Below are 26098 nucleotides of genomic sequence, written 5' to 3' on the forward strand. Positions count from 1 at the left end.
TTTTTTACCCCTTCAGCCTTTTCGCTCCCGGTCCCGCCCAGTTTTTCTGTAGAATTACGAGTGAAAATCTATACATGATTCTTTAGATGAATTATGCATCTACACATTCTAGATGCATCGGTCTTGTATGGGATATGCATAGGTAAAGCTCCTTGTCGTGATTGTTTGCTGAATCAAGTCGTATTGCAAGAAGGAAAGACAACCGTGGGACGAAAGTGGGAGGGAGGCCGTGAAATACTTGTCTCTTCTCCACCGACCTTGGACGTTTACTTTTGCTTTCAACGACGTTTACCTATTCTCAATCTCTCGACCCATCTGCCTTTTCTTGCGACCAAGGCGGTTACACCGAACAACGGGAACGATAAGAGCAAGATAATGTCTACGGCGACAGCACCAGCACCGACAGCAGCAGCATCGGGAACAACAAATGTGGGAGGTGCAAACGCAGCGGCAGTCTTCAAGCGTCTTCATCCGGCGTCGTATCTCTCTAGATTCTTGAGTTCGGGATACAGGCCTGATGGGAGACCTATCCTTCCTTCCTCCTCTTTTCAGTCCACCGCCTCTGCCTCTGCCTCGGCTGCGGACGATGTATGGAGACAAGTCAGTATCAACACGGGCTCTATATCGACCGCCCACGGTTCGGCACTCGTGAGGATGGGGGATACCACGATGGTGTGCGGGGTGAAAGCTGAGGTTGGGGAACCTGATGCTGAGGCGCCTGGAGAAGGGTTTGTAGGTGAGTTTGACCTTTTTTTTTTTTCTTTTTCTTGTTTTTGCTCGGTATTGCTCGGGAAAGTCATTGTTCATTGTCGTATGCGTATTGGGATTGGAAGGATGCTAAGGAAAGGACCAAGGCTGACTTGATTTGACGGGGTTAGTACCCAATATCGATCTCCCGGCATTGAGTTCACCGAAATTCAAACCTGGTCCTCCTGGCGATGAAGCGCAAACGTACTCGAATTGGTTATACGAGTTGCTTGTTTCGTGAGTCTCTTTTCCGTTTTGCGATTACGATGCGTTTGCATAGCAAGCCGATCGCTGATTTGACTTTTTAAAAAATCAGATCAAAGACAATCCCCCTCTCATCGTTACTCATCGCCCCAGGCAAAGCCGCTTGGGTACTTTATATCGATGTGGTGTGCATAAACTATGATGGGAATGCGTTTGACGCAGCTGTTTTGGCCGTCATGGCTGCTCTTAGGAATAGTACGTCTTACAATGAGTTTTCTCCTTTTTTTTTTTTTCCCGGGAGGTTTACTCAATAGCTGAGGCTGAGGGCTCATACGAAAACTGAAAAAATAGCGAGATTACCAAAAGCGGTTTACGACGATGATACCCAACGGACGATTTGTTCGAGGACGGAGAGGTACCCGTTGTCGTTGGGGAGGATGCCACTGGCATGTTCGTTTGGAATTTTTGAGAGGTGCGTCGTGAAGACGTTCAGTCATATTGGGATTTGCCGAGTCCTAACGGCTCATTTTTTTCTCCTTTGCCGTGTCATACATTTTTCGTCTTTTTCCTCTTACTCACCACCCAAAATAAAAACCCATCGACAAAAACAGCACCCACCTCCTTCCAGACCCAACGTCATTCGAAACCCCATTGCTACCCACCACGCTCACCATCGCTTTAGACCAAGACGGACAAGCGGCTCTCGTTCGACAAGAAGGCCTTGGTGGTTTGAGAAAAAGAGGGAAAAGCGGGGAAGAGGTGGTGGATGAAGCGTGGGGGTTGAGTGAGAGGCGGGCGGAGGTTTTGAGGAGGGTTTTGGATGAGGCAGAGGCGTAGAGATGAGGTTTTGGTGTGGGTTCAAGCTGGGGAGGGGGGGAGGACTAGGGTTTATGTGGTGGGAAGGAGATGGAGATTCTGGAGATGCAAGATGTAGACCGCGATATAGACATTTATGCTACCTTGTAACTTTTGGTATTTCGTGTTCTGTTTTCATTCCGAGATGGGGTTTTTATTATAAGCTTTATGCTCATCTACTAGTCTAAACCCTCTAGTTATCCACACAAAGGCCTGCCTCGATCCTTTCTTTTATTCTTTCCACGTCGTCCGCCCTTACGCATCTCTCACCATCTAATCATCTAATAACTCTCACTTCCTTGATAATTTACCGATTAGTTAAATCTTTCCCCTCAACAAATTTCCAATCATCTCCCGACCAGTGATCCTCACAGTGTTGTAAAGCGTGATGACGTCCATGGTGGAGAAGAAGCCGTCTGCGAAACCGAATGGGAGCATGAGGGGAATCCAGCCTGGTTTGATTGTGAATACATAGAAAAGTCAGTAAAGGCGACAAGCGAGCGCAAGGATAGAAATTGAGAGAATGGAACGGAACGGAGACTCACCTCTGGCATACTCCAAGGCCCAGCTCTCGGGCTCCATAGCATACTGCTTCACCACCCCGCGAACGAGATGGTGTACGTCTCCGGGGTTATAAATCTCCCTGATGAGTGCCCCGGCGGTATAGGCGGTTTGACGACCGGTGAGGATGTGAAAGTAGTCGTCTGCGGTGTGTCGGCCGGTGTGGCCTTCGGTGCCGACGGCTGTGCCAAAGATGATGATGTATCTGATCCGAAACGGGAGAGTCGTGTCAGTGGGGGGATGGGCGGAAAAGAGGATGGACGTACTCGGTGATACTGGCGTGCAAAAGGAACATGCTCCCCATAGCGCCGCCGGCATTGTTGAAAAGCCATTCATCCGGGTTTTGCCAGTCGGTATTCCACCTGACGTGCGGGTGGTCCTCGACCAGTTTTTTGACGAGGGTGTCGACCACAAGGGTGGCGTTGGGCGCAGAGGCGGAAGCGGGGGCGAGAGAGTTGGCGAGGGCGAGGGCGGACTGGACAGAGGCGTTGAGGGAGGGCGGGTCGAGGATGTAGAATTTGTGCTGTTAAGGGTTCCAGTGGAGCGGAATGTCAATACGGAATGTTTGCGGATACGGGAAACGGAGACGTACGTTGACGGTGTTGGCCCAGATGTAAAAAGAGGCGAGGACAGCGAGGAGCAGACCCCTGACGCTCCATCTCCTGAGACACCCGGTCGAGTGGGCGGGAGAGGCGGCAGCCGAGGGGTTTTTGCCAGCTCTAGGCTTGTGGGATGCGGGCATGGTGGGTGATGAAAAGGAATGTGGGCAGTTGGCGAGCAGAAAACAAGATAATTTATGAGGAGACGGAAAGAAATCGTACGATGGAAAAACAAAAAGAGACTATCCGACGCGCCGGTGATATTTGTTTGTTATTGATACCGCCAGTCACCACCATCGAACCATAACTTGGCACGAGAAAGGGAATACGATGCAGCTCACGGCGGATGATGCATGACACAACATGTATCTAGCGAAAACGGTGTAGAGAGGCCACGGCTCGAGGCGTAAGAGATGGACCAGCAAAAGCAAAAAGATATTCTCCATCAGGGAGTTGAACCCTGGTCTACCGCGCACAGACTGGGATTAGTACTGAGAAGCGGTTATACTAACCGTTATACTAATGAAGAGGTGTTACAGAAGGATAAAATGGCAGGAACTAATAGTAATAACAATAAGTATTTAACATCTAAGTCGCCTCCACCGCCCGGCAGTTCGCCATCTCTGCGACGCAACTTTGGACATTCAGCATATCTTCGACATATCTTATACATCTTATTCGACATACCTTATACATCTTATTCGACATATCTTATACATCTTATTTGACAGCTGGACCATACCGCTCCGCCGCTCTCACCATGTCCCAGCCGCAAGATGCACCCACAACGCCCCGCTCCCCCCGACAGCCGCTCCCCCCTCCCCAGCAACTCCCTCCCGACCTCGAACTCAACCCTCCCAGGCCACGGCCAAACCTGTCGTCCATGTTGTTCCTCACGGCCTTCTTCTTCTTCATGTCCGGCAACAACCACGCACCCACGACCGGCGGTATGGAAATAGGCCCAGACGGGGAAGTAAGGCTGAGGATGAGTGAGCTGGAGTATGTGAGAGGGCTGAGAGATGAATGGAGGGGCTGGCTTAACGGGACAGAGGGAAACTATACCGAGGTATGTCCACTGGAAAGCATTTCGAGACATGGCCACTGACTATTGTTCTACACAGCCAGCGATACCGGATATCCTCCCCTCGTCCATCGCACCTCCAGCGTTTTCACACGACCCGTTACACCACAACCACCGGTTCTACACCAACATCACAGGTTTCTACCGGCACGCCGCCGTCCACCCTCTATCGCTCTCTGAACCGTACACTACCTCCCAACCCCTTGATTCCCTCGCAGCATTCTGGAAGGGCTCCCAACTACCGCGGCTGCCGATAAATCAAACAGAGGGATGGAACGAGACGCGGGCAGAGGAGATGAGGGGCGAATGGGATTGGGCGAGGACGGTGAGGTGGGATATGAACCTGAAAGAGAGGAACGTGTCCTCGTCTGTCGATCCCCCAGACGACCTCTCACATCCAGCACAAAAGGATGGCAACGAGTACCCAGAATGGACGTGGGTCAAAGGCGCCCTCACACTGACCTCACGACCCGCTCCACTCTCTCCCTCGTCATCCGCGTCCACCGCCTCGGACAAGACCATCGTCTACGACTTCTACGGCCTCCACCACATCCCCAACGGCACCTACAACCTCTTTGCCCTCCCTGAGGGTATGCGGCCCGATATCAGACGGCTACCTGGTCTGTGGGGCGAAAACAGGTGGGGAGGGGAGGTGGGGAATGAGACGAGGGGGATCGTGTTGAGGGAGTTGGAGAAGGAGGTGAAAGTGCAGGAAGGGCTCTTTGTGCTTGGTGATATGCGTCAGGACGGTAAGTTGATTCCTCCCAGTCTCTTGCTTGCGTTGCCTGACCCAACATCTCCAACAGACGTATCGGAAACGACCACCTGTCCATTGCTCATCCACCTCGCCCTCCCACCCATTCCCTCCGCATCACTCTCAGCCGAAATCCAAGCATACCACGCAGAAATATCCAACCCGACGGGTCTGCTGGCAAGTATGAAACGGCCTCCAGGGTACTCCCAGCTCCCACCAGGGCTGGGAGGCGTGGTCGTTGCGGATGGATGTGGGTGGGCGCTGGGGGTAGAGGGTGGGGAAGGGTTGGAGGTAGATGATTTTTGGAGGAGGGAAGTTGATTGTGCGTTCAAGTTTTGTTTCTCAACCACCAAGTCACCCTTGCACCCTTGACCGGCCAAGCTAATCGCTCTCCTTCCAGACTCCGTCCTAACAGCCCTCACCCAACTGCTCCTGCTCTACCTTCTCGTCAACCAAATGGAACTCACCCGCACCCCGTCGACACTCTCCAAAGTCTCGATATGGACTATCGCCCTCATGGCCGTCATTGACTCGTATGTGTTCAGCCTCAATGTGATTTTGGGGGTGATAAATGTTGGGCATGGTGGGGCAGATGGGAGGGGAGGCGGGATGGGCGTTTGGGTAGGCGGGTTTGCTGCTTTTGCGGGGGCTGTGATCTTTGGGCCTGTAAGACTTTTCCTTGCCTTTCTTGAGAACGGGGAGAAAAGAAGCTAATAAAATTGTGATTAGAGGTATGCGGTTACGTTACATAGAATTCAAGCTCCCGAAGGGGCTGCTCCTGCTCCTGCCCCGTCTCCTGCCGCCGGTGCTCCTTTGACCACCACCACTGCTGCGTCCAACGGCAACGGTAACGCCAATGCGAATGCGAATGATCCAGAGGGGGGCAACCCGGCCAACGGACAGGATGTGAACGGAGGGAGAACCCGATTCGCCGGTTTACGACCCGTAACAGAAGGGCTTCGCGAGATGGCTAGCGCTCAGCCGGCTTTCAAATGTACGTGTCTTTCTCCACCCTATCTCCGCAAAACACCCTTTTCTTTCTTTTCTTCTGCTAATCCTCATCCTTACCCCTTCACGCCAACTATAGGGATCCTGTCGGCTCTTCTCTTCCTCCTCATCGGCCCTTTTTTGTTCACCCCTTCCATCTTCCCGATCTTCCTTACCTGCCTCTACTCCTTCTGGGTCCCGCAGATATGGAGGAATGCGAGGAGGGGGAATGGAAGAGCGTTAGGGTGGGGCTTTGTGCTGGGGATGAGCGGGGGGAGGTTGGTTTTGCCGCTTTGTGAGTTATTTCCGTTCAATCATATCGCTCAACGCTCAACAAACAAAAATGAACAGACGCATTCGCATACCCCGACAATATGTTTTTCACCGAACCGAAACCGTGGGTTTGGGGTCTAGTAGCTTGGCAAGTCTTGCAGGTTGGGATGCTTTATGCGCAGGAGAGTTTTGGGCCTGCGTTCTTGTAAGTCTTGTTTTCCGTTCGAAAGTTTACGTTGTGATGTCATGTGGATCGGGTGCTGATTTGGCCTTTGCCTGTGTTCCTTTTTTTTCTTTTTTTTGGGATTATAGTCTGCCTAAAAGCGTACGTCTGTCTTGTGGTTCTTTTGGATTCGCAAAGAAGCTAACCAGATGAACGTTTTTTCCATCTGTTTAGATGGCTCCACCAGAATCATACAACTACCACCCCATCATCTCCCCTCCTGACCCGGAGAACCCATCGCCTTACGACGGTGAAACAACATGCTCGATCTGTTATGAAGAAGTGGACCTCTATCCCAGGTCTGGCGCGCTCTCCCTCGCCACCCACGTCCACAGCCGCTCAAATTCACTCGATAAAAAATCAAGTTCCTCCCTCTCCCCCGTCATCATTTCATCGAAAGACAGGATTTCAAGGGAGAAAGAGTCGGAGAGGGAAGGCTTGTTGGGCGGTTTAGGAGGGCTGGATAGGAGGAATTATGCGATCGCGCCGTGTGGGCATGTGTTTCATACGAGTTGTTTGGCACAGTGGATGAGTATCAAGGTATGTCAATGTCTCTCTTGTTTTCTTTTTTCTTCCTTCTTCTTTCTTTTTTTTGCTTTATCGATAGGCGACTGTTTCGTCTTTTGGTCCCATCTCTTCCTTCCACATCAGTATCTCCCCTAATCCCCATGTTCGCTTTCCTTTCTTTTCACGTATGCCCGTACGTTTATTAAGGAGAAGCTAATGAAGCGATTTATCATAGACAATCTGTCCACTGTGTAAAAGGAGTTTACCGCCGATGTAGAAGTCTAGAATGAAACGGGAGTTACGAAGCTGCGATAGCTTGTGAGGGTTACGGGGGGGGCGGGGGGATGAGGGAATCGGTGAGAGTGAAGTAAAAGAATATTTCAAGGAGGTATGGCGGAAGGCGATTGAGTGGATATACCACGCATTTTGTAAGATACCCGTTGTATGTATAATCTACATTCGCCATTTTCACGACTGCCACCGTCAAGCATCCTCGGCCATCAAGTCCCTTCCAACATGTCTTGCTCTGTTGTACAAACACTTCTGTAGTGTCGTTCTTTCGTGACTTGATTTTCATTGAAAGGCGACCGTCCTCTAATAATCTTCTAATGATCTTCTGCCTGGATTAGTTTCCATATACCTTACCTCTCACCCTCCACTCTTCTCACACTGACTCAACCCATCCAGTTGTACAAATATCAAACACCTAGGGAGCTGGGATGGAAGGCCGGGTTAAAGTGACAAGTGTACAGAGTTGTGACGAAGCTCGTTGAGATACGGAGAAGATAGCTTGTATACCTCTGAAAGAGTGAAAGTATGAAGCTGGTTATTACAAACTCTATAATCCAATGTGTCGAAAAAGAAGGTGAGATAATGAAAGGAAAGAAAAGACCGAGCCATTGATACCCCTATAGAATGCGTCCATAAAATTCGAGTAAACACTTAATGTAGTTCCTCCTTGGCAACCACTTTGACGTCCTTCTGGATCTCCTTGATCTCATCAGTGTTTCGGAACTTGATAACCTTGTCCTCGATGGCGTTGTGGTTCTGGCCACAGTAGTAGTTGGAAGCAAAGAGGGCGGCAATGACGGAGCAGAAGGAGGTGATGAGTCCAGCGAGGAAGAGGGGGCTAACAGACTCCATGTAGGCTAAGCGAAGAGCATTGTCAGTCGATACTCACGAGTGACATAAGAATAAAAATAATCAAACTTACCCTGCTTGACCAAGTCTCGAGGCTCAGTAACTCGGGCAACATTAATGGAGCCAAAGATAGTCGCAAGCTCAGTAGCGTTGTAAGTACTACCAAGGTATTTCTCAAGGTGCGCAGGGACCTGTTTGTTCCAAACGGAGGCAGAGATGGCGATGGAGATGGAAGAACCGATCGAAGACCAAAGGTTAAGAACGGCGGTAGCGATAGCCATGTCTTGGTGAGGGACGGAGCCTTGGACACCAATATATGAAGCGATGACGGAAATGGCGCCACCAAAGCCAATGAGAACCTGAGAGATGACCAAGATGGCATCGGTAGCTTGAAGAGTAGCTCGGTAGGTGAGACCCATGCCTCTAGAGGGGAATCAGTTTAGTCGACGCTGCAAAAAGGTCATGACTTACACAACTCGGATACACAGACCAATGACCTGAAGGACCTTGTATCGGTGGGTGTATCTGATAAGGAGACCGAAGAAGACAGCGAAACCACACATGGCGACGGTAACAGTATTGTTAAAAAACGCATAGTTTCGGTCCTATCAGTGGCTGATCAGTTGGACTTCTTATCAAACTCCAAGCAAGCACTCACGTTCCAGTCAACGATGACGTATACCCATGAAGAAAAGTAACCGTCGACAAGGTAAGAGGAGAAGTAGTAGAAGAAGTCGGCGGTAAGACAAGCAATCTGAGAGAGGTTGATTAATGCTGGGCAAATGGAATGAGATGACACTTACAAAAGTCCTGTTAAGAACTCGCTTGGGCATGAAGGGGTAAGGAGCAAAGAAACCGTCCCAGATACACCAGCAAATGAACAAGACACCACCGATGACAAGCATAGCAATAAGAGAGGCTAGATTCACGTTAATACGATTATTCTGATTATTATCAATACTTACGGTTCTTGTAACCTCCCTCGGCGGTAGTGTACAGAGTCATAGGGGTAAGAAGAAGAGCGAAAGCGAAGCCCATGAGAAGGAAACCAAAGACATTAAGTCGAGTCCAGTAGAATCGAAGTTTGCCCCAGGCGTTCATACCTGCTGTCTCATCCTCCTCAACAACTTCGTGTTGACCGGTAAGAGCAAGTTGTTCACGACGAGCCTTGGAGGAAGCGGCGAGTGAAAGAGCACCAAGTTTTTTGGCTCGGTGGTCACCGATCAAAAGGACGATAAGCGCGGGCGACATACAGACGGGAAGAAGTATGCAGAACATGCCGTACTAGGTAGTATTAGATTGCCGATTAAACCTCAGAAGAGATAATAACTTACACCCCATCTCCAGCCGTTGGCGCTGTAACCATTGATGTCGGAAACGATGTAACCGGCGACGAAGGCATTGAGGACATACGGCAAGTTGACAGCGCCGTCAACAAAGGCTCGCCATTGCATAGAGGTGATATCGGCGATAAGCAAGCTGTTCACTGCGCAAGAATGAGCGAGAGATAAATACAATGAAGAGAGACGAAGATTTACGGAAACTGATACCGGCGTTACCCAGAGTGTAAAAGACCTGACCAGCGACGACAGTCTGGATGTTATGAGCACCAGCACACATGGCATAACCGATAGCGTAGCAGGCGATGGCAAGGAGGAGAGCGTGGGGACGAGACCAAAGATCGGCAATCTTGGCGATGAAAGGAGGAGCGACACCGTTGAGAATACCGTTGATGACGCCGATAGTACCAACGACAGTGTGTTCACCGAAAGAAGAGGTAGCAAATTGAGCATCTATGAGAATGAACGCATCAGCTTTCGATTGTTCCTGAGATGGTGGTAATGGAGATGAAACTTACAGTAAGCTGTGGTGCTTCGACTCAAAGAATAAACATAGGCGATCAAACCGATAGAAGCCCAGAGAGAGTAGAGACCCCAACCCTTGCCGAAGACAATGTCTGTGAAAGTCAAAATTAGCCATCGCCGACTCTTGATTAATGGGGAAATAAGCCGATTATCGGGAAATGAAGAGTAATGGGAAAGAGCATTATTGGGTTGATCGCAAATGTCAGGCCGACTTATCGAAAAGCAAAAGAAAAGTTGAGTTTGTGGCAAAGGCTATAGACGAATACCATTGATATGCTCGTTTATCACACTATTGGATACAGTATAAAGAAGAGAGGAATGTGAAAAAACACTTACATAAAGCCTCAATTCGAGTAACACCCTTATCCTGCTCGAGAGCCAGAGCTTCGGCCTGAGCTTGATCCGCAGCTTCCTTGGAAAGAGATTCGACATCGTTCTTCTCTTGCTCCTCGGGCTCTTCCGATTGAATATTGAGGTCGGGGAATGGCGGGTCGTTGGTCGCAAGAGTCTTGAGAGTGGCCTCAATGGGAATTCGAGACATTTCGTGGGGGGTGAAAAGGGAATGGGAGCAAAAGTTACGTGGTTACGGAAGGACATCTTTTATATATCACTTTCGACTACTCCATCAACTTTTTGGTGCTCGAAAGCGCTCTTAGACTTTTTTGGAGAACGTCAAGGGACTTCCAAACGGAAGATAGGAGATAGAGTGTCAGGGGAAGATAAAGCGGCCGAAATCCAGGGATGGGCGTTTCCTTGGAGCTTCTGATAAAAATGTGGAAGGTGGGGAGGGGATGGGAAGCCGGTCAGGGACCAGTCCGTACCTGGGCGGCAATTCTGAGAATGATCGATCACCGTACACAGTTATCCGCAGGGTTATCAGATACCCAGTATCTGATTTTTCGGCCGGCGGGAGCAAATATTCTTTTTCGTTCTCGCCGTGCCAAAATGTAGCCCGTCTTATTTCTTGGGCCTTTTCGTTGTTACGCAATGTCTGTATGCATACATAAATATGCACAATAGAAAAGGCCGTAGCAGTATAACTAAGAATACGGAATACAATTAAAAGCACTTCCGACTGCGAGTTGGGATCTGCTATTTGATACCTTTTTCGCCTTCTATTATCGCATCCTATCCGGAGTTTTTCGCCTTCTATCGCATCCTATCCGGAGTGTGTGCTGCGGACGAGCCTTGGCATTTTCGAAGGATGGTATATAACAGGGATAGCTGTTGTGTTGTAACTGTAAAAAGCCTTGTCTAATCGCAGTAAGGCCATTTGATCTTGAATGCTGGCCAATTTTCCTGACATCCGTAATGCGTAATTCTTAATTATCATTTCCACTCAGTTTTCTCCGAGCATTCTTCCTACCCTCTCTTGAACCTTGAATATATAAAAAGGCTTGGCGCGTCCGTTCAAACTTTATAGCTCAGAAGCACACTTCGAAATGTACAATTCGATGTGCTCCTGTAAGCTCAAATTGGCTTCAGGTCTTCAAATATCTGACATGCACAATCTAAGCTATGTGTACACCTACTAGAGGGTATCGACGTTGGCAGCGAGTAAGAGTGGAGCGTCGTCATTGGTGTCGTCGGGAAGTCCTTCCAAATTCTCCCTATTTAGACAACCTTCTTATCCTTAAGAATCCCACCATCGCGCCCTTGACGTTGTCATATACTACTTGAGCCAAGACCACTGAGCGTTGGGAAAAGTGTCTAAGATTTTCTACACCTCATTCATCATTAAACACGGGCGCGACACCGACATAATGCGAAGGCGGGCCGTATCGACACATGCCAACCGAGTGTCCGTTGAGCTCTTGAGACGTGCCCCGGGGAGGGATAAGTATGCTTGGGAAGAACCTAGAGTTGTACAGGTGGCAAAGATGGTGACCTGAAGGGGAGGGAACCAGGACAGCCCGAGCCCTGCAGGACCGCAATGTCCAAATAATCATTTTTTTTGTTGTTGTTTCGCGACGACGGTGTGGACGACGACGACGACTGACCGGCCACCGCCGCCGTAAACAAGAGTCAGAAGATCGCAAGATCGATAGAACTAAATCAACAACACAAACACACAGACGCCGAACGAACCACACAACGAAGACATCCGGCTTGTTTCCTTTTTCTTTTCTTTCTTCGTCTTCTACGTCAATTTTCTGTTCAGCAAAGAAAGAGCCACAGTGGTGCGCATCAATATGCCTTCGCAGGTCTATCAAGATCCCATACTTGCCGCCCACCCAATTCTTCAACCTCACGTTCAAATCGGTACATCGGGACACCTGTTTCAATGAAGCCCAAGGTAAATGTTGAGTAACTGTGGCAATGGAGGGATAGTGGAGATTGCGGGGATTATGGAGTAAGATAACCCTGATGCCAGATTATGTCAACAATGATGTGCTTATAGATTTGTGGGGTGGATACCTAGATATCATTTAGCTTGTAGTGGCGAGCGTAGAAATGTATATAGGTCCATAGTAGCTTGATATCAACCTGATTTCCCCTATCTGACTCTGGTTGGACAAGAGAGCTAAGTGTAGGTACCAGAATAATAAACTATCTTTCAACAGTATGTACTTATTCGGGTATCATATTCCCTGGAACTTTATGCTGACGATATCCACAGCGCAGCACTCGCACCAGACCCTTCTCCAAGGCCAGCCCGGCCCTCCGGGCCGATTGGCCCTCGTGGAGAACGAGGTATGAGAGGACCTGCAGGCCCACAAGGTCCCCCAGACCCCCCTGGTCCCTCCGCGCTGGCTGACATTACGAAGGAAGAAATGCTTGCGTTGCTCAAGAATAATAACGAGGCGTTGAAATCGGAGCTGAAATTGGAGCTGAAGTCAGAGCTGAAGTCGATGTTGGATGACTCCATCGCCGGTCAAAAGATGGACATTGAAAATCTACGGAAGGAGATCAGAAAGGCTCCCTTTTACAGGAGGCTCTAGTACGTCCCTCTCATCTGAGTGATAGCGATAAGCAGCTACTGACAACTGACATATAGCGCCATAATTCATTATTCATCTCCTGGTCTGGTAATTTCCCGGCCAAATTTGTCCCAGTTCCTATGTCATGAATGAAAGGGATTCCCCTGACGGCTTACTGTCACGTGGCTGTCGCCACCCGACCTCTTCTTCATGTGAGCACGATTATGACAGTAACCCTTCCTCATCCACTTCAGTCCGCGTCCGAGCATACCCTTTCGTTTTCGGCCGCGGCCTTCCCCCGAGAGATATACAGAGATAGAGAGATCGACAACCCTCCAACACCTTCCTCGCCACCGGGTTTCGGCAACGCAAAAGGATGTAGAGCTGGCTGGTGTGGGAAAGATGAGTCAGCAGAGCTTGAGGTGTAAAGGTATATAAGACAGTAGTTTTCCATAGTTTTAGATACTTGTCGATCCACTATTGTTGTCCTCTCCAAGTATTCTTCGTCTACTTAAAGCTATCATCTTCCGGCATTGATCTGGCTGCCTATTTAAAGAGGCCCTCGGATCATTTGTTGTCCCTAACCTGTTGAAGGCTATCGCCAGAAGAGATAGCCCCCTGACACTTGGCGAGTCTGCTGTCGTCGTGTAATACGGTCTGCGCTAACAACCTCCGTGGATGTAGGGACACATCAGGTCGATTCGATTAATGACCTCAACTCCTTGGGGCGCTCACACTTGCGCCAGTGGTACGGATATTATCAAGGCGAGGTGCCCGAAGGGGGACCGTTCGGGGAACGAAGGTGGTGCGGTCTTGACGGACCGAGAACTTCGAGAGGCCATCCTCTCGAGGTTAATCCCCTATGTCCTGCGGGACGACGTATTGTCTGACTAGAGGGGAAAAAAACTCTATTTTATTATTGCCATCTGTATATAGTAACCTGATAAAATTAGAATACATGCTTATATATATGTTGCTTGTGTTTCTGTATTGATTTGATGTATACAACTCGTCCGGTTACGAATACTTCCGCTTTTGTTTCCGCGCTATATCACTCATCAGCTTCCGTTTCAGTGCATGGTATCGAACGATGTAACTGGGACCTGCTCCTCTACTCGATTCTCCATCCAATGGCTCCCGGAGCCCCAGCCATGTCCACGGAAACGCACAAAACCACATACTGCATGCCTGGCCTGTCAGCATCGAAAATCGAAATGTGAGATGCTCATCCCGGAAGGGTGTCGTCGATGCCGAACACTCCGAACCCATTGTTCTCTCGCCCTCCCTACTGCATCTACACCTACGCCCGAAGGCTATACAAGCCTCGACCAAAGAGCTACCTATGTATCTCCTGGACAGGGCCAAAGGACAGGGCCGGAGGAGAAAGGTATTCTGAGGCAATTGGACGAACGGACAAAGAGGATTGAAGGACTGCTTCGTAGGGAAACAGGAGTTCGCCAACCGCCGGTTATTAGGAAAGATGAAGGCCTGCGGGTGGAGCGTTTGCAGCCTATTATGGGGAGTGTTGGTGCAGCCGTGCATCTGGCTTCGGCGCTATGTGTGAGGAGTGGTTGGACATGGATAGATCCAGTGGCATTAGGGCTGCTCTCAGGTGATGCTTTCGAGAAGGCTCATGCACGGTGAGTACTTGTAGATATGATATGCGATGAATTCAATGCTGATGGATAGTATGGTCCTTTTTAGCTTTCTGTCGATATTCTACACGATACTTCCTCTTCCGCACATCATCGCCGTCCCGACCCACCCCTTTATCCGCCTAGCACTCATCGCCTACCTCAATTCCGGATTCCAGTCAATTTCCTCCCTCTTATCATCAAGTCTACACATGTTCGAACCCCCTGAAGATATCATACTCGCCCTCCTCATCATCTCCCATCTCCCAGTGAGCCAATATTGGACGGTAACGGATCCTTATGGGGCAGGGGCGAGAGCTCACCAAATGGCTATCGCCTTGGGACTTCCTGATTCTGCTGAGCGGCTTAGAATGCTTGAACACGAAATTGGAGAAGAGTGGAATAAACTGTTGTTGTATCAAGCTATATTGGTAGGTCCTAGTCCGCTCGGCCTCTCAATATGTAAAGTTGCTGATAATGAATGCATTTAGTGGTATGCGGTGCAGCACCGAATGTCATGGTATGTTTTCTCAAATCCCGAAATGACACCAGTTCTTGGCTGAACGGAACACAGGATACAGATCTTCACCTATCCGTCTATGAGCTGGTACTCTTCTTTTCCTCCCGTCCACGATACCGTTCCCCTTCACCTCGCACGACAATTAAGTTCGCCAGCACTGTCCCACATCGTCCTTGATTTGCTTTTACTTGAATGACTACGCCCTGTTATCGAAGCTCTACAAGCGGTGAGGCTGAGTAGGCAGTATGAGGAGCAAGGCATGTGGGGGTTGAAGGATGCTTGGACGGTGTTTGAGGAGAAAGCAGCGGCGTGGTCGACTGAGGTGGAGAATGCGCAACGTAAGTCATGATGTCTTACATGTCTCGCAATCTCTTTTCGTATGCTTACTTGTTCATCTTCATCAGTCCCTTCAACCCCATTTAAGTGTGGAACCGGTGAAAGCAAGGGCTCGAACTCTAGTCCTGTGAAGGAGGCGCGTCGAGAAGGGTTGAATGAGGGAAGGGAACTCGAAAAGGAGTTGTTATTTTTACATTTCTAATTTTATTTTAATTTTTACATAGTGTACAATAACCAAATAAAGCAAACACGAACAAAATGCAACTTCTATAACCCTAGCCGTTAGTTCTTGTGCTCCATGCTCATACACGACGCCGTCTCACCAAGTATCAAAGTATACATTACACACTGGGCAGGTCGCTAGTAGCACGATCATTTTTTCGAGCCCTGTAAGTCTTACAAGTCGACGCAAAACTACCAAAACAATTACACACTTTCGAGATACTGCACCTCCAACTTGTCCTCATGAATCTCTCTCGGGGCTCCAGGCTGGTCGTACTGGCCGTGCTCCTCTCGGAGTCGCTCCATGATGGCATGCATCTTCGCGGCGTCTCGAGTGGCGTCGTTGGACTTGAATACCTTGTCCATGGCTTCGAGACCGACGTTGCGCGTCTACGACGACTCAGAATGGAAATGAACGAAAAAGAAATCGACTCACCTCGGGAAGGATCCATATGGCGTATGCGACACCAAGAAGCATGAATGCGAGGAAGAAAAGGTCTGTGTGCCGTCAATCTACAGCTGACAACAGGACCGTTTGTAACTCACATGTGCCATATGTGATATTCTCGAGCATAGGCGGGACCATGAGGGATACACAGAAGTTGAGCATCTGCATTCTCTTCAGTATATTTCCATTTCCCACCTGGCCCGGGGTAGGGCGGCAGCAAACTCACCCAGTTGGCCGAAGCGGCGAGGGCGGTACCGGGAGCTCGCGCAGACATGGGCATGACTTCAGCAATCACAGTCCAGGAGACGGGGCCCCAGGAGTAACCAAAATTGAAGCAGTAAATCCAGATGAAGACAGCCGAGGTCCATGCGGCACCGGCATGGGTGGACCATGAGTTCTGGAATGTGGCAGTAAGTGCAGCAACGATGATCAAGCAGAAGCTCATGCCGAGACCTCCGACGATGATCAGGGGTCGTCTACCAACTCGGTCCATGATGACGAGAGCCGGGAAGGTGGAGAGGACACCCATGATACCGACGACACCTGAAGCGAGGAGGGAGATGGCGGTGGATCCGATACCCCTGTGCAAGTGATTAGCAAAGATCTACTGGACTAGATGTGAACAAACAAGGAGGCAAATATTGTCGGAGCGTAGAATATGATGGCGTCAATACCGCTCATCTGCTGGAAGAACATCATGAGACAAGCGATGGCGGTACGCCTGAACATTGGCCAGGTCGTGAACAACGAGCCGATCTGGGCGAATTGCAAAGCGAAAGGGCGGTTGAGCAGAGTGGGGAACTTTTCGGCAGCCGTTTCACGCTCGAAGATCGCATCGGCCTTGATTTCCAGATACTCAAGCCGGACCAGTTCGCTGTCTGCGTCCATGTCCCTGATGTAGGCAAGGGTGCGAAGGGCTTCCTCATCGCGTCCTTGCTTCAGGAGCCATCGGGGACTATATGGAATAAAGAAGGCTCCGATGGCGAGGCCGATTGCCGGGACTGCTTGGAGGGCGAGCTGCGAGATATCAGCTTCGCCACACCAGAAAATGTCTGCGTACAGGAAGTCGCCATGCGACGGTGTTGGTGTTTGAGATGTAGTTGGTTCCGAAACCGATCCAGTAGGAAAACAGGATGCCTATGGTCACGGAGAGCTGCCAAGTGCCGACCATTGCACCACGGACTTCGGCTGAACTTATTTCCGAATTGTAAGTAGGCACAGCGGTACTGAGAGATCCTACAGCTAAACCGATCGCAAAACGGCCAACGAAAATCATGGCCGAGTTGACAGCAGCGGCGGTAAGAATAGTTCCAACGATGCACACAATAGCACCGCCAAAGATCGACCAACGTCGGGAGAAACGGTCGCAGCAGTAACCGTTGATGAGGGCTCCTACCCATCCTCCAAGACCGAGCACGCTAGAAGATCAGCACGGAATACATGATCATGTTAAGGATAACTCACGCAACGGTCCAGCCCTTGAAAGAGGCATCGGTTACGATGCGCTCGAATGCTGGGATCCGAGTGAATGACGGCATAACCTGGACCTGACCATCTTCACGTATGTCAGCTTTCGATCTCACACAAGCTCCTCACTCACAAGAACCCTGCTCGTAACCGTAACAGAGACCACCAAGGGCAGTCAACATGGAAATCCCGAATAATCGGCGGTTTCTGATGAGACCTGTAATACCAGATGGCCCAGCGAGCTTCTCTCGCATGGCGTCAACATCGTAAACGTCTGTCATATTGTCAATGGTGCGGCTGTGGTGATGGTGCCGATTTGCCGGTCAAGTTTGGGGAAGTTGGGGATCAGTAGACGATATATCTATCCTTGGAGCCACAGGTGGAGGAAGGTTTCCGGAAGTTTAGTTCTTCCCTTATGAGCAGCGATGAACGTTTCGTCGGTAAGTTTCCGCTGCGTCTGTAACTCCGGCTTCAACCTCAGCGATCAGTAGTGTTCTATGCCCAGCTCGTCGTTCCGGCAAAAGCGTCGCCCTTCCCCTGCTGCGCCTATTCCTGTTGCCCCGCATGGCGTTATGTGCCCCACAAACCCCAACTCGCGGCGGTCACGAGGTGTTTTTACCAGTTCTGGGTGGACTCTCCATCACAATCCGGGGTGGAAGGAGAGGGGGTGTATGGACCCCAACTTGAAAAGTGATGTCAAGCCGGTCAGAGTCCAAATCCCGAATCCTCTAACTACGGCGAGGATCCTTTCTCTTGCTCGGCTTGCACAACGGCATCAGCCTCAATTCCGTCAATAGAACGCAAGCATGGTTGTGCCGCGATTAAGGTTCATGTCATTATACGTAAAAGGCCGTCCCCGTACCGGACTTTGTCTGTTCGTAATAACAGACTTCACCTTTAATATTTACTGCATATTGGTCGATCGGTTCTGCCACACTGTGCATCGCCGACCGTAGACTCAGGACAAGTGCACCTTTACGTGAAGGCCTCCACTCAAACACACCCAGGACCGCTCCGGGATGCCGCTAATAATGTCGACCTGTAAGTGCATCCATCCGAAAAGGTGATACCCCTGTTAATATCGTGTCGAGGCAGAAGCCGCATGTGCCGCCGGGAGAAGCTGGAATAAAGCCGGAACCCCAGTCAAATTCACCCGGAGTCCCGGATGCATCGACCTGTCTCCACATCCGGGGCACCACCTGGGTGGGACATGTATACAGTATGATATTAATAGCCCTCACCCCCATAACACCCCGGGGAACTGCGCTAGCCTAAGGTCACCTGAGCGAGCCGCTCGGGGTGGTCGCAGGAGCCAGGGAACATTCATAGGGAGCAGGGACACCGAAGCGGGGTGGAAGCAAACGGACACCGACGCGGGGGCGGAAGCAAACGATGAGATATGTTAATCTGTGAGGCTCACAGTTGTTCTATCGTTCGTCATCAATAAGTTGCTCGGTTTCGCGATCTTTTGAATGCTCATGCATTCAGTATGGCATTCAATATCTGTATTACCGGCGCTGCGGGTCATGTCGGCAAAGTGGTGTCTCGTGCGGCACTTGCCAAGGGGCATAGGGTGTTCGGCGTCGATCTGCCAGCGAACTCAGGCGTCAGCGGGAACGATAAGTACAACTACAAGCAACTCGATGTGCGGGATGACACGGCGTTGAAGACTGCGATGAAGGAGCAGGGCTGTGATGCCATGATACATCTTGCAGCGGTCTTGAACAACCCTAACAGTGTACACAAAGGGAAAGACTGGACTGAATCGGTGAGTTGCGGAAAGGCGGTTAGTACAAGGCATAGTCGGCTGATCGGGGAGCAATACATTGGTAGGATATTCACAACATCAACACATCAATGTCATATGGGATTCTCCGGGCTTCATCTGACCTTGGGATCAAGCGGGTGGTACAAGCGTCCAGTGTGAATGCTATCGGCATGCGTTAGTTGTTCCTCTCATTTGTCGTGTCGTCGGCGTAAAGCTAACAGGCCCGTTCGCAGTTGGCTCTAATCCCCCCGCGTTCGACTATTTTCCTTTGGACGAGAACCATCCTTTCCGCCCACAAGCCGCGTACGATCTCAGCAAGCAGTAAGTCCGCTTGCGTCCATTTGACACTCCGTCTGACCCACATCTTGATGCTCATGTTCACACCCTTCAGGATCTGCGAAGTGCAAGCAGGCGCCTTTGCTCGAAAATACCCATGGATGCGAATCGCCTCCTTCCGTTATCATTGGGTCGTTGACTCGTCCTTGTTCAACCTCGAGACGCTGCACAAACGTGGAGGAGAGCCGAAGGATCTGTGGGGCTACATCTCCGAGAAGGACGTTGCTGAGGCGACTCTGTTGGGATTGACAGCTCCAGAAGCGACCTTTCCCAACGGTCACGAGGCCTTCTTCGTCGTAGCGCCGGTACAGCATCAACAGGCTGCTACTATTCCGCTCATCGACAAGTGGTATCCTAACGTCGAGAAGAGAAGGGAATGGAAGGGTAACGAGGGACTGTACGATTGTAGCAAGGCCAAACGGCTCTTGGGCTGGGAGGCAAAGGAGTACTTCCCATGGTACCCTTAGATCTCATTAAAAGAAAGTGTGGGGGAAAGCATGATGCATATGATCACGATGTTCCGATGCGCAATGTACCCTCGCTTGACTAACTCATGACGCAAAGGGCGAGTGGAAGCAGATGCGGCCGGCTGCTCTGAAATGTAAGGGTACAGAGGAACGAGGATAGGAGGAAGACAAGGAGGAAGATGGGAGGAAGACAGGAATGACGTACACGTAACATATCTCTACAAGATAATAATGTCTATCCGATTTACAACTTCCAATATGTACAACAAAAACAATTATCCCACTCTCCTCTATCCATCCACTCAACAGCCGAAGCTGTTCCCTCATCCCCGGGCCAACAAGACGCCCATCTGGTCCCGAGTGACCAGCTTCACCCGCAACCCGAGCATCGTTAGGCGGTCCTTAAAGGCCGCCAACGTAAGCTCGCCCGACTCTGGGTCGATATCTTCAAGGTCGATATCGACAGGGTCAGGCTTGTTGACTATTGGGGGGGGATCGTGGCGGAGATCGTCAAGGATAAGACCTGCCTTATTGGAGCCGAAGGACGTGTCAAACGACGAGTCCAACTGTCCAGAGGAGTCACTGTCGACGGAGGAGGGAGCCCTAGAACATCTGGCACCTACGGTAGATTCGTAAGCGTAACTTCAACGTGGAAGATTAACAAGGTGCTCACGGTCATTGGAGAGGAGGGAGGCCATGATGGACGTCTTCATGTCCAACATTTCCTTAGGAGCAGATAGCCTCTCCAGGTCCTTCCTGAACTCTTGCGGCGCCGTAGACGTTCGACTGTCAAACGCCTCAGCACGACGAGAAGAGGAGCCTCCGCCTATACCCCTGCCGCCAGGACGAGACCCTTCACCAGGACGAGACCCTCCGCCAGAACCAGACCCTCCCCCACGAGAATTATCGCCCCCAAAGCCGGAATTTCCGCCTTGTGAGCCATCATTATCCTTGCCAGGCGGCTTGTCGTCCCCTGGCTTGTCCTCTTCACCTTTCTCTTCATCATGCAAAGCCGCCAATGTGCGCTTGTTCCTCTTGGTCGAATGAAGACTGTGTCGCCTGCGCCCAGCCTCTAATCCTTTCAACCTCATGTCGGCGGCTGAATGAGCGGTCGCATCAACAGGAACATGATGAGCAAAAGGGAGGGGCAGGTCGTTGAGGAAGCGTTGTATTGGAAGTGCCGCTGCATGAGCAAGAAACAAAAGGATGGTCGCATCGAGGTGATACCTCGCCTCTTTATTCAACGCGGCGTTGGCACGGTCGCTGATCAGACAATTGGGAGGCGACGACCAAAAGTCTTGCAGCTCCGCGAGTTCCTCGACAGAGTAATCATCTGGCATATGTCCAAAATGTCGTCTGACTTTCTCCAAAAACTCGTTATCTGCCTCTAGGGCAAGTACGGGAATGTCCGGGGTCGAGTCTCGATAGAGATACACAACCCGATAAAAGTATTCGTTGACTATAGAGAGACCGAAGATGCAGCGCGAAATGGCGTAGCCCAAGATGACATACCACATAGTTTGAAACACGCCTTCCTGGCGGAGGTAACTAAGAGCTTTCTCGTCGGTTTGACTTTTAGCCTCGCCGGTAAGAAGATCCGCTAATTGCATCCACTTCACTTCGATGACTGCGTAAAGCATTTCTTTCCAGCCCGAGGGAGAGCTAGGATCATTTACACTGCCGATGAGAGAGGCGTCCGGAGTAGTGGCACCATCAATTCTTGATTCGGCGGTGTCTTGCGATTGAGAGGGCTATGTTGAACGCGTAATAAGCATTGTGTCACCTTTTGCACATGTCATGACTCACGACTCCCAGAACTTTCCCCGTCCGCCGTCTGTACACATCCACTAGATCTAGCTTCGTCCATTCTTTGTCATCATTGTCGTAGAAGACCGTTTTCAAATTTGCTTGATGTGAGAACGTGGTAGCCATCATCTCCTGGTTCTCTTGGATGAACCGATCAAGATAGCGACGAACATGCCCGTCGTCGAACCTTTGCTCATCAACGATCATCCCGTCCCTGTACCCATTGGCCCAGGATTGGCCCAGATAGTCAACTCGGCACACCTTATCGTAGGGGCGGATAGTAAGGTATTCGGAGACCTCATAAGGTTCGCTGAGGTCAAAGGGGACGAGAGAGAGAGGATATGGTCGGTCTTTGTTTTTAGGGTGGCCGCCGTATGCAATGGGATCGTCACGAGGGGATTTTGAATGTTCGGGGAGTGTTTGATGTGATGAGGGGAACGAAGATAAAGGTGAGTCGGAAGCAGAGGCGGGGGATAATGAAGTCAGGCGCGAGTCTGAGCTAAGTTGAGCTGGTGCCGCACCTCGTGTCGACGCGCATTCTCGTTCCTGTGTATCGGGCGAGGTCATTGTGGAAGTGGAGGGTGGAGAAAAAGTGAGAGAGTAATAAAGGATTGAATGGGCAAAACGATGAGGACTGGGAAGAGAAGGCGGGAAGGAAGAACAAGAAGTTGAGTTATCGATTGTAGATTCGTTCCGCGCAACGTGTTGGACCGGTGGCGAGTCACATCACCGCCGGCCACCTCCCCGTTCCTCCCCTTACAAATATCCCTACTTACGTAAGTAATTGTTCACGCACCCATCTCGATTCTCGATGTCTCGACTGGGCCTGCCATGGTGCCTCTTGGATCGGCAGCTTTCGTGTTTCTCATCTTTATTCTCCATCGGCTCATATCATATATTGGTACAACAACAGCAAGCGACTATAAATTCTACACTGCCGACATCTCCTTAGATCATAACTATCGACACTATACAAAGACAGGATGGATGCATATCGGAAAAGCCACAGCGCAAGTATAATTCGTTTGATGAGGTCGTCTTTGCTAATAATGATTGCTCCTCCAGGTCTCTATGTATATCTTTTACCCTCTGGTTGTTGACCTAAATGCGACGTATAATCCGCACATTCCCAAGCATGGGATGCCGTGCATGCACCCATAAGTTCTTGTATGTGCGTATCATTGACGTCCGCATACTTGTGACACCTGCTGATACTGTTAAATGTAGTTATTATTCAATCTTATCCTTCGTCACCTGGGACTTGTTCTTCTTCACAATCTCTCGAGAAAGGTCCAAATGTATGATGAAGCGCTCAAATGCATGCTGGGGACATTGGCTGTAAGTGCTTTTGGGCTTTGCGCATTCGTCATGCCCGCCGAGATTGTGGCAATCTAGCTTCCATTCACTTGCTACTCTTTGCCAATTACGGGACCTCTTTTTGCACACCTACATCGGGGGGAAAGGAAGGTGTAGGAAAATGTGCGGGATGATGCGTGAGATCTCGGATGTAAGGACAATCATCTTGCAGGTTTTCCTCTCATTTGCTGGCCCCATATGGCAGCTTGGCTTCTCATCTATTCGCCTCCAGCCGCCTACCATTATCTCGTCCCTCTCATATCTGCGCTCAAGAGATCTTGGAATGTCAGACACTATGCTGGATCACAAGGATGATGGAGCAGGGTTCTGGAGCAGGAAGGAGAAAGAAGGGGAGTGAGCTTTGAGGGACCGTCGGCCAAATGGTCAATCAATGTGTGACTGCCGCCGGCATCCATGTAAATCATCTATTTAGCCTGTCTTGTGACTCGTGTTCTCCACGGTCGGGCCCCGCGGGCCCTCCTTCAGAAAGAGTGTGACTTCTATTACTGGTTACTTTCGACATGAAGCATGGGGCCCAATTCCGGAAGATCGGTAAGTCTTCTTGAAAACAACATGAATAGAACTCATTGATGTCCATTTTGTTTCGAATAGTTCAAACTCTTTCCAAGGTTGAAAGTTCGGCAATATAGTAAACATCGAGCACCATGGTTGGCGTAACCGGTATAAGTCTAAGTCTAAGTCTAAGTCTAAGTCTCTCTTCAGAAGAGCTGAAGACTCAAGACGTGGAGCAAAATGAAAAGCTCCAGAGCACCACAAACATGTTTACCAATGCCGCTGTAGCGACTGGTGAGTCAATATTTTGAAAGTGAACTCAAGTACGGACGCACTGCTAATCTCATTATTGCAGACGAGGAACATAACATGACCTTGTGGCAGGGCTGTAAACTCTACCGCAAAGGGATATTGTGGTCCGTTCTTATATCTTCCTGTTGCGCAATGGAAGGTTACGACATATCTCTTGTAGGGAATTTCTGTAAGGTCTCTTATGTCGATACGATAGCAAAAGCTGACACTGTCATTAGACGCGTTTGACCCTAAAAGATTTAGGATACGCTGTGGAGTTCTGCGCGTATCACTCGGACATCAAAACCAAACATCAAACGAAACAACCATTTGCATTGTTCCCACGAATACACTTATATCCTCAACAAGCCTCGTCTCATCAAGCAAGTAGTCTCTCAAAGCAATTACAGTACTCAGCTCTCTAAACGCACTCCAATCTCCACCGCTCGAGCCTCTGTAAGCATACAAATAGTTTGCAATATCCTTCCTTGCGTTCACACTTCACAGCTCCATTTCTCATCCACATCCATACATTATCTTCCCATTTATCATACATCTACTCCATGTATTGCCTGTACACCTTCAAATAAGTTAACACAGCTCTCTAACTCGCTCCAGTCTCCACCTCAAGTGTATCTCAAGTGTATGTAAGCATAAAAACAACTGCAAGAATCCACCTCGGAGACATCGAACCTTTGTAATGTGACAATGGATTTGCTGACCTATCCTCTCTGCAGCAGCCATCCATTCTGAAACACGCTCATCTAAAAATGGAACTGGCATCTTTTGCGACTCCATCCGTGAGTATATACAAGATAATAACTCTGCAGACAAGACCATACATTGACACATTCATCTCCCAGGTTTCTGCGCTATTCTCAATATGTCAACGGCTCAGAAATTAACTTCTCTATGCAACACCAAGCGCTGATGTGTAGTCATCGTTCCGCCACGACCTATCAAAAGACTAAGAGTACCTTCTCGCACCTCTCCGACACCTGCGGCCTCACCAGTGTCTCCAGTTGCACCGAGCATGCCCTGTCACTTTCAGCAAGCCCATGCATCTCAGTCCAACTCGAGTCAACCTCAAACTCGTTAGCATCTTCTTTACATGGATCTTTCGGCTCCCCTCAGCCCTTCGACGAAGTTTTGAGTCTCGGCTCATCCTATCACCCAAGTGAAGGCTCTGATCAAGAGCCTGATGGAGATCCAACACTTAATGATGTGCCGAGACATCCTCCTTTCAAACTTCTTTCTGACCTGCCAAAGAATGAAAGAAGAGAACTAATGGCCAGCTTACGTCGTCAGGTGAAGGATGTCGATTCATGGAATACTGCAATGTCTCCTAGATACGTCTTGAGGAAATTCACCATTGTGAACTCAAATGTTCATTTACGAGGCCATTATTCAGGCAAGGTGAGGGGCAATGAGATATTTGCCGAGTGGCTTTGCTTGGGAGACGTAGGTTTCAGAGCCCGCCTTGTGGAACTGAATTACAAAACACCATTCTTTACTGCTGTAAGGAACGAAGAAGAGAAGAGGATTAACAGAAGAAGTGTGACGAGCCTAACATATGGAGCCCCATTTGCCGAATCGCCAAAGCATAGTTTTCAATGCAAACGCGAACTTAACAGAGGGAACTTGTTTGAGGAGGCAGGGAATATTGCCCCAAGGGTCGTCAGGATTGAATGCGTCATGAGAGCTGTATAATCAAGAAAGTTCTGATAGACATGGGCACTATAAGAGAGACACCTCAAACATTACATGAGTAAGTTTCACTAGTTGCTTGTCAGTATAAGGCTCCGTCACTTATCTGCCTTGTCACAGAATGACCTACAGCTATACAAAGAGGCTCAGCAGGGCACACATTGGCCCCTAACCTAAGGAACTAGGGGTTATAGAGGTTGCATTTTTCGTTGTTTAATTTATTGGGTTGTCGTGTGTGTTACCCGAATTAAAGAAACTACTTAAATAAACAACTTTTAAAGAAAAGAAAAAATAATCCAACCTCCTCTTCCTCACAAGACCAGCGTCCTAGCCCTCGCCTTTACTAACTCGACACCAATCCTTTTCTCCATTTTCTCGAACCCGCCCACCGGCATCGCCTCCCTCCACTCCTTCCATTCGTCTGCTGTGCTCCTGCTCATCAGGCCACCAGTGGAAAGGATGATCGGTTTAAAGACCCCACCAGGACCTTCGGAGCGTTCTTCGAGACGA

At 49.7% G+C, this 26098-nt stretch overlaps 9 protein-coding genes and 1 non-coding gene across 10 annotated transcripts; 5 read left to right on the forward strand and 5 right to left on the reverse strand.

Moving 5' to 3' along the window:
- Positions 1-375: 375 nt before the first annotated feature.
- On the forward strand, positions 376-1721 carry CNBA8110 (hypothetical protein; the record flags this gene model as incomplete). Its single annotated transcript, XM_772598.1, has 5 exons — positions 376-736; positions 879-984; positions 1064-1206; positions 1303-1427; positions 1563-1721. The coding sequence occupies 5 exons, from the start codon at positions 376-378 to the stop codon at positions 1719-1721; spliced, it is 894 nt and encodes a 297-aa protein (XP_777691.1).
- Positions 1722-2124: 403 nt separating this feature from the next.
- CNBA8120 (hypothetical protein) lies at positions 2125-3109 on the reverse strand (the record flags this gene model as incomplete). The annotated part of the gene is made up of 4 exons (XM_772599.1): positions 2125-2258; positions 2352-2572; positions 2634-2890; positions 2960-3109. The coding sequence occupies 4 exons, from the start codon at positions 3107-3109 to the stop codon at positions 2125-2127; spliced, it is 762 nt and encodes a 253-aa protein (XP_777692.1).
- A 295-nt stretch (positions 3110-3404) lies between these two features.
- Positions 3405-3495, reverse strand: CNBAt100. The gene is given in 2 exon segments: positions 3405-3440; positions 3458-3495. It is a non-coding gene; the product is annotated as a tRNA-Glu (tRNA).
- Positions 3496-3726: 231 nt separating this feature from the next.
- CNBA8130 (hypothetical protein) lies at positions 3727-7068 on the forward strand (the record flags this gene model as incomplete). The annotated part of the gene is made up of 9 exons (XM_772600.1): positions 3727-4032; positions 4088-4796; positions 4854-5123; positions 5202-5467; positions 5531-6083; positions 6140-6266; positions 6374-6386; positions 6459-6824; positions 7027-7068. The coding sequence occupies 9 exons, from the start codon at positions 3727-3729 to the stop codon at positions 7066-7068; spliced, it is 2652 nt and encodes an 883-aa protein (XP_777693.1).
- A 665-nt stretch (positions 7069-7733) lies between these two features.
- On the reverse strand, positions 7734-10337 carry CNBA8140 (hypothetical protein; the record flags this gene model as incomplete). The annotated part of the gene is made up of 10 exons (XM_772601.1): positions 7734-7939; positions 8005-8354; positions 8403-8536; positions 8590-8685; positions 8735-8850; positions 8897-9215; positions 9266-9417; positions 9470-9724; positions 9790-9888; positions 10133-10337. The coding sequence occupies 10 exons, from the start codon at positions 10335-10337 to the stop codon at positions 7734-7736; spliced, it is 1932 nt and encodes a 643-aa protein (XP_777694.1).
- Positions 10338-13938: 3601 nt separating this feature from the next.
- Positions 13939-15409, forward strand: CNBA8150 (hypothetical protein; the record flags this gene model as incomplete). The annotated part of the gene is made up of 6 exons (XM_772602.1): positions 13939-14357; positions 14422-14782; positions 14843-14871; positions 14926-15017; positions 15096-15209; positions 15276-15409. 6 exons carry the CDS (start codon positions 13939-13941, stop codon positions 15407-15409), a joined length of 1149 nt encoding a protein of 382 aa, XP_777695.1.
- Positions 15410-15633: 224 nt separating this feature from the next.
- On the reverse strand, positions 15634-17625 carry CNBA8160 (hypothetical protein; the record flags this gene model as incomplete). The annotated part of the gene is made up of 8 exons (XM_772603.1): positions 15634-15819; positions 15866-15927; positions 15976-16039; positions 16104-16458; positions 16506-16894; positions 16938-17295; positions 17342-17432; positions 17478-17625. The coding sequence occupies 8 exons, from the start codon at positions 17623-17625 to the stop codon at positions 15634-15636; spliced, it is 1653 nt and encodes a 550-aa protein (XP_777696.1).
- Positions 17626-18833: 1208 nt separating this feature from the next.
- On the forward strand, positions 18834-19915 carry CNBA8170 (hypothetical protein; the record flags this gene model as incomplete). Its single annotated transcript, XM_772604.1, has 4 exons — positions 18834-19112; positions 19178-19286; positions 19346-19433; positions 19504-19915. 4 exons carry the CDS (start codon positions 18834-18836, stop codon positions 19913-19915), a joined length of 888 nt encoding a protein of 295 aa, XP_777697.1.
- A 323-nt stretch (positions 19916-20238) lies between these two features.
- CNBA8180 (hypothetical protein) lies at positions 20239-22288 on the reverse strand (the record flags this gene model as incomplete). The annotated part of the gene is made up of 3 exons (XM_772605.1): positions 20239-20534; positions 20589-21666; positions 21722-22288. 3 exons carry the CDS (start codon positions 22286-22288, stop codon positions 20239-20241), a joined length of 1941 nt encoding a protein of 646 aa, XP_777698.1.
- Positions 22289-23856: 1568 nt separating this feature from the next.
- CNBA8190 (hypothetical protein) lies at positions 23857-24272 on the forward strand (the record flags this gene model as incomplete). Its single annotated transcript, XM_772606.1, has 3 exons — positions 23857-23884; positions 23946-24071; positions 24121-24272. The coding sequence occupies 3 exons, from the start codon at positions 23857-23859 to the stop codon at positions 24270-24272; spliced, it is 306 nt and encodes a 101-aa protein (XP_777699.1).
- Between the last annotated feature and the right edge of the window lie 1826 nt (positions 24273-26098).

This window comes from Cryptococcus neoformans, chromosome 1 (genome assembly GCF_000149385.1).
Source record: "Cryptococcus neoformans var. neoformans B-3501A chromosome 1, whole genome shotgun sequence".
NCBI classification, from domain to species: domain Eukaryota; kingdom Fungi; phylum Basidiomycota; class Tremellomycetes; order Tremellales; family Cryptococcaceae; genus Cryptococcus; species Cryptococcus deneoformans.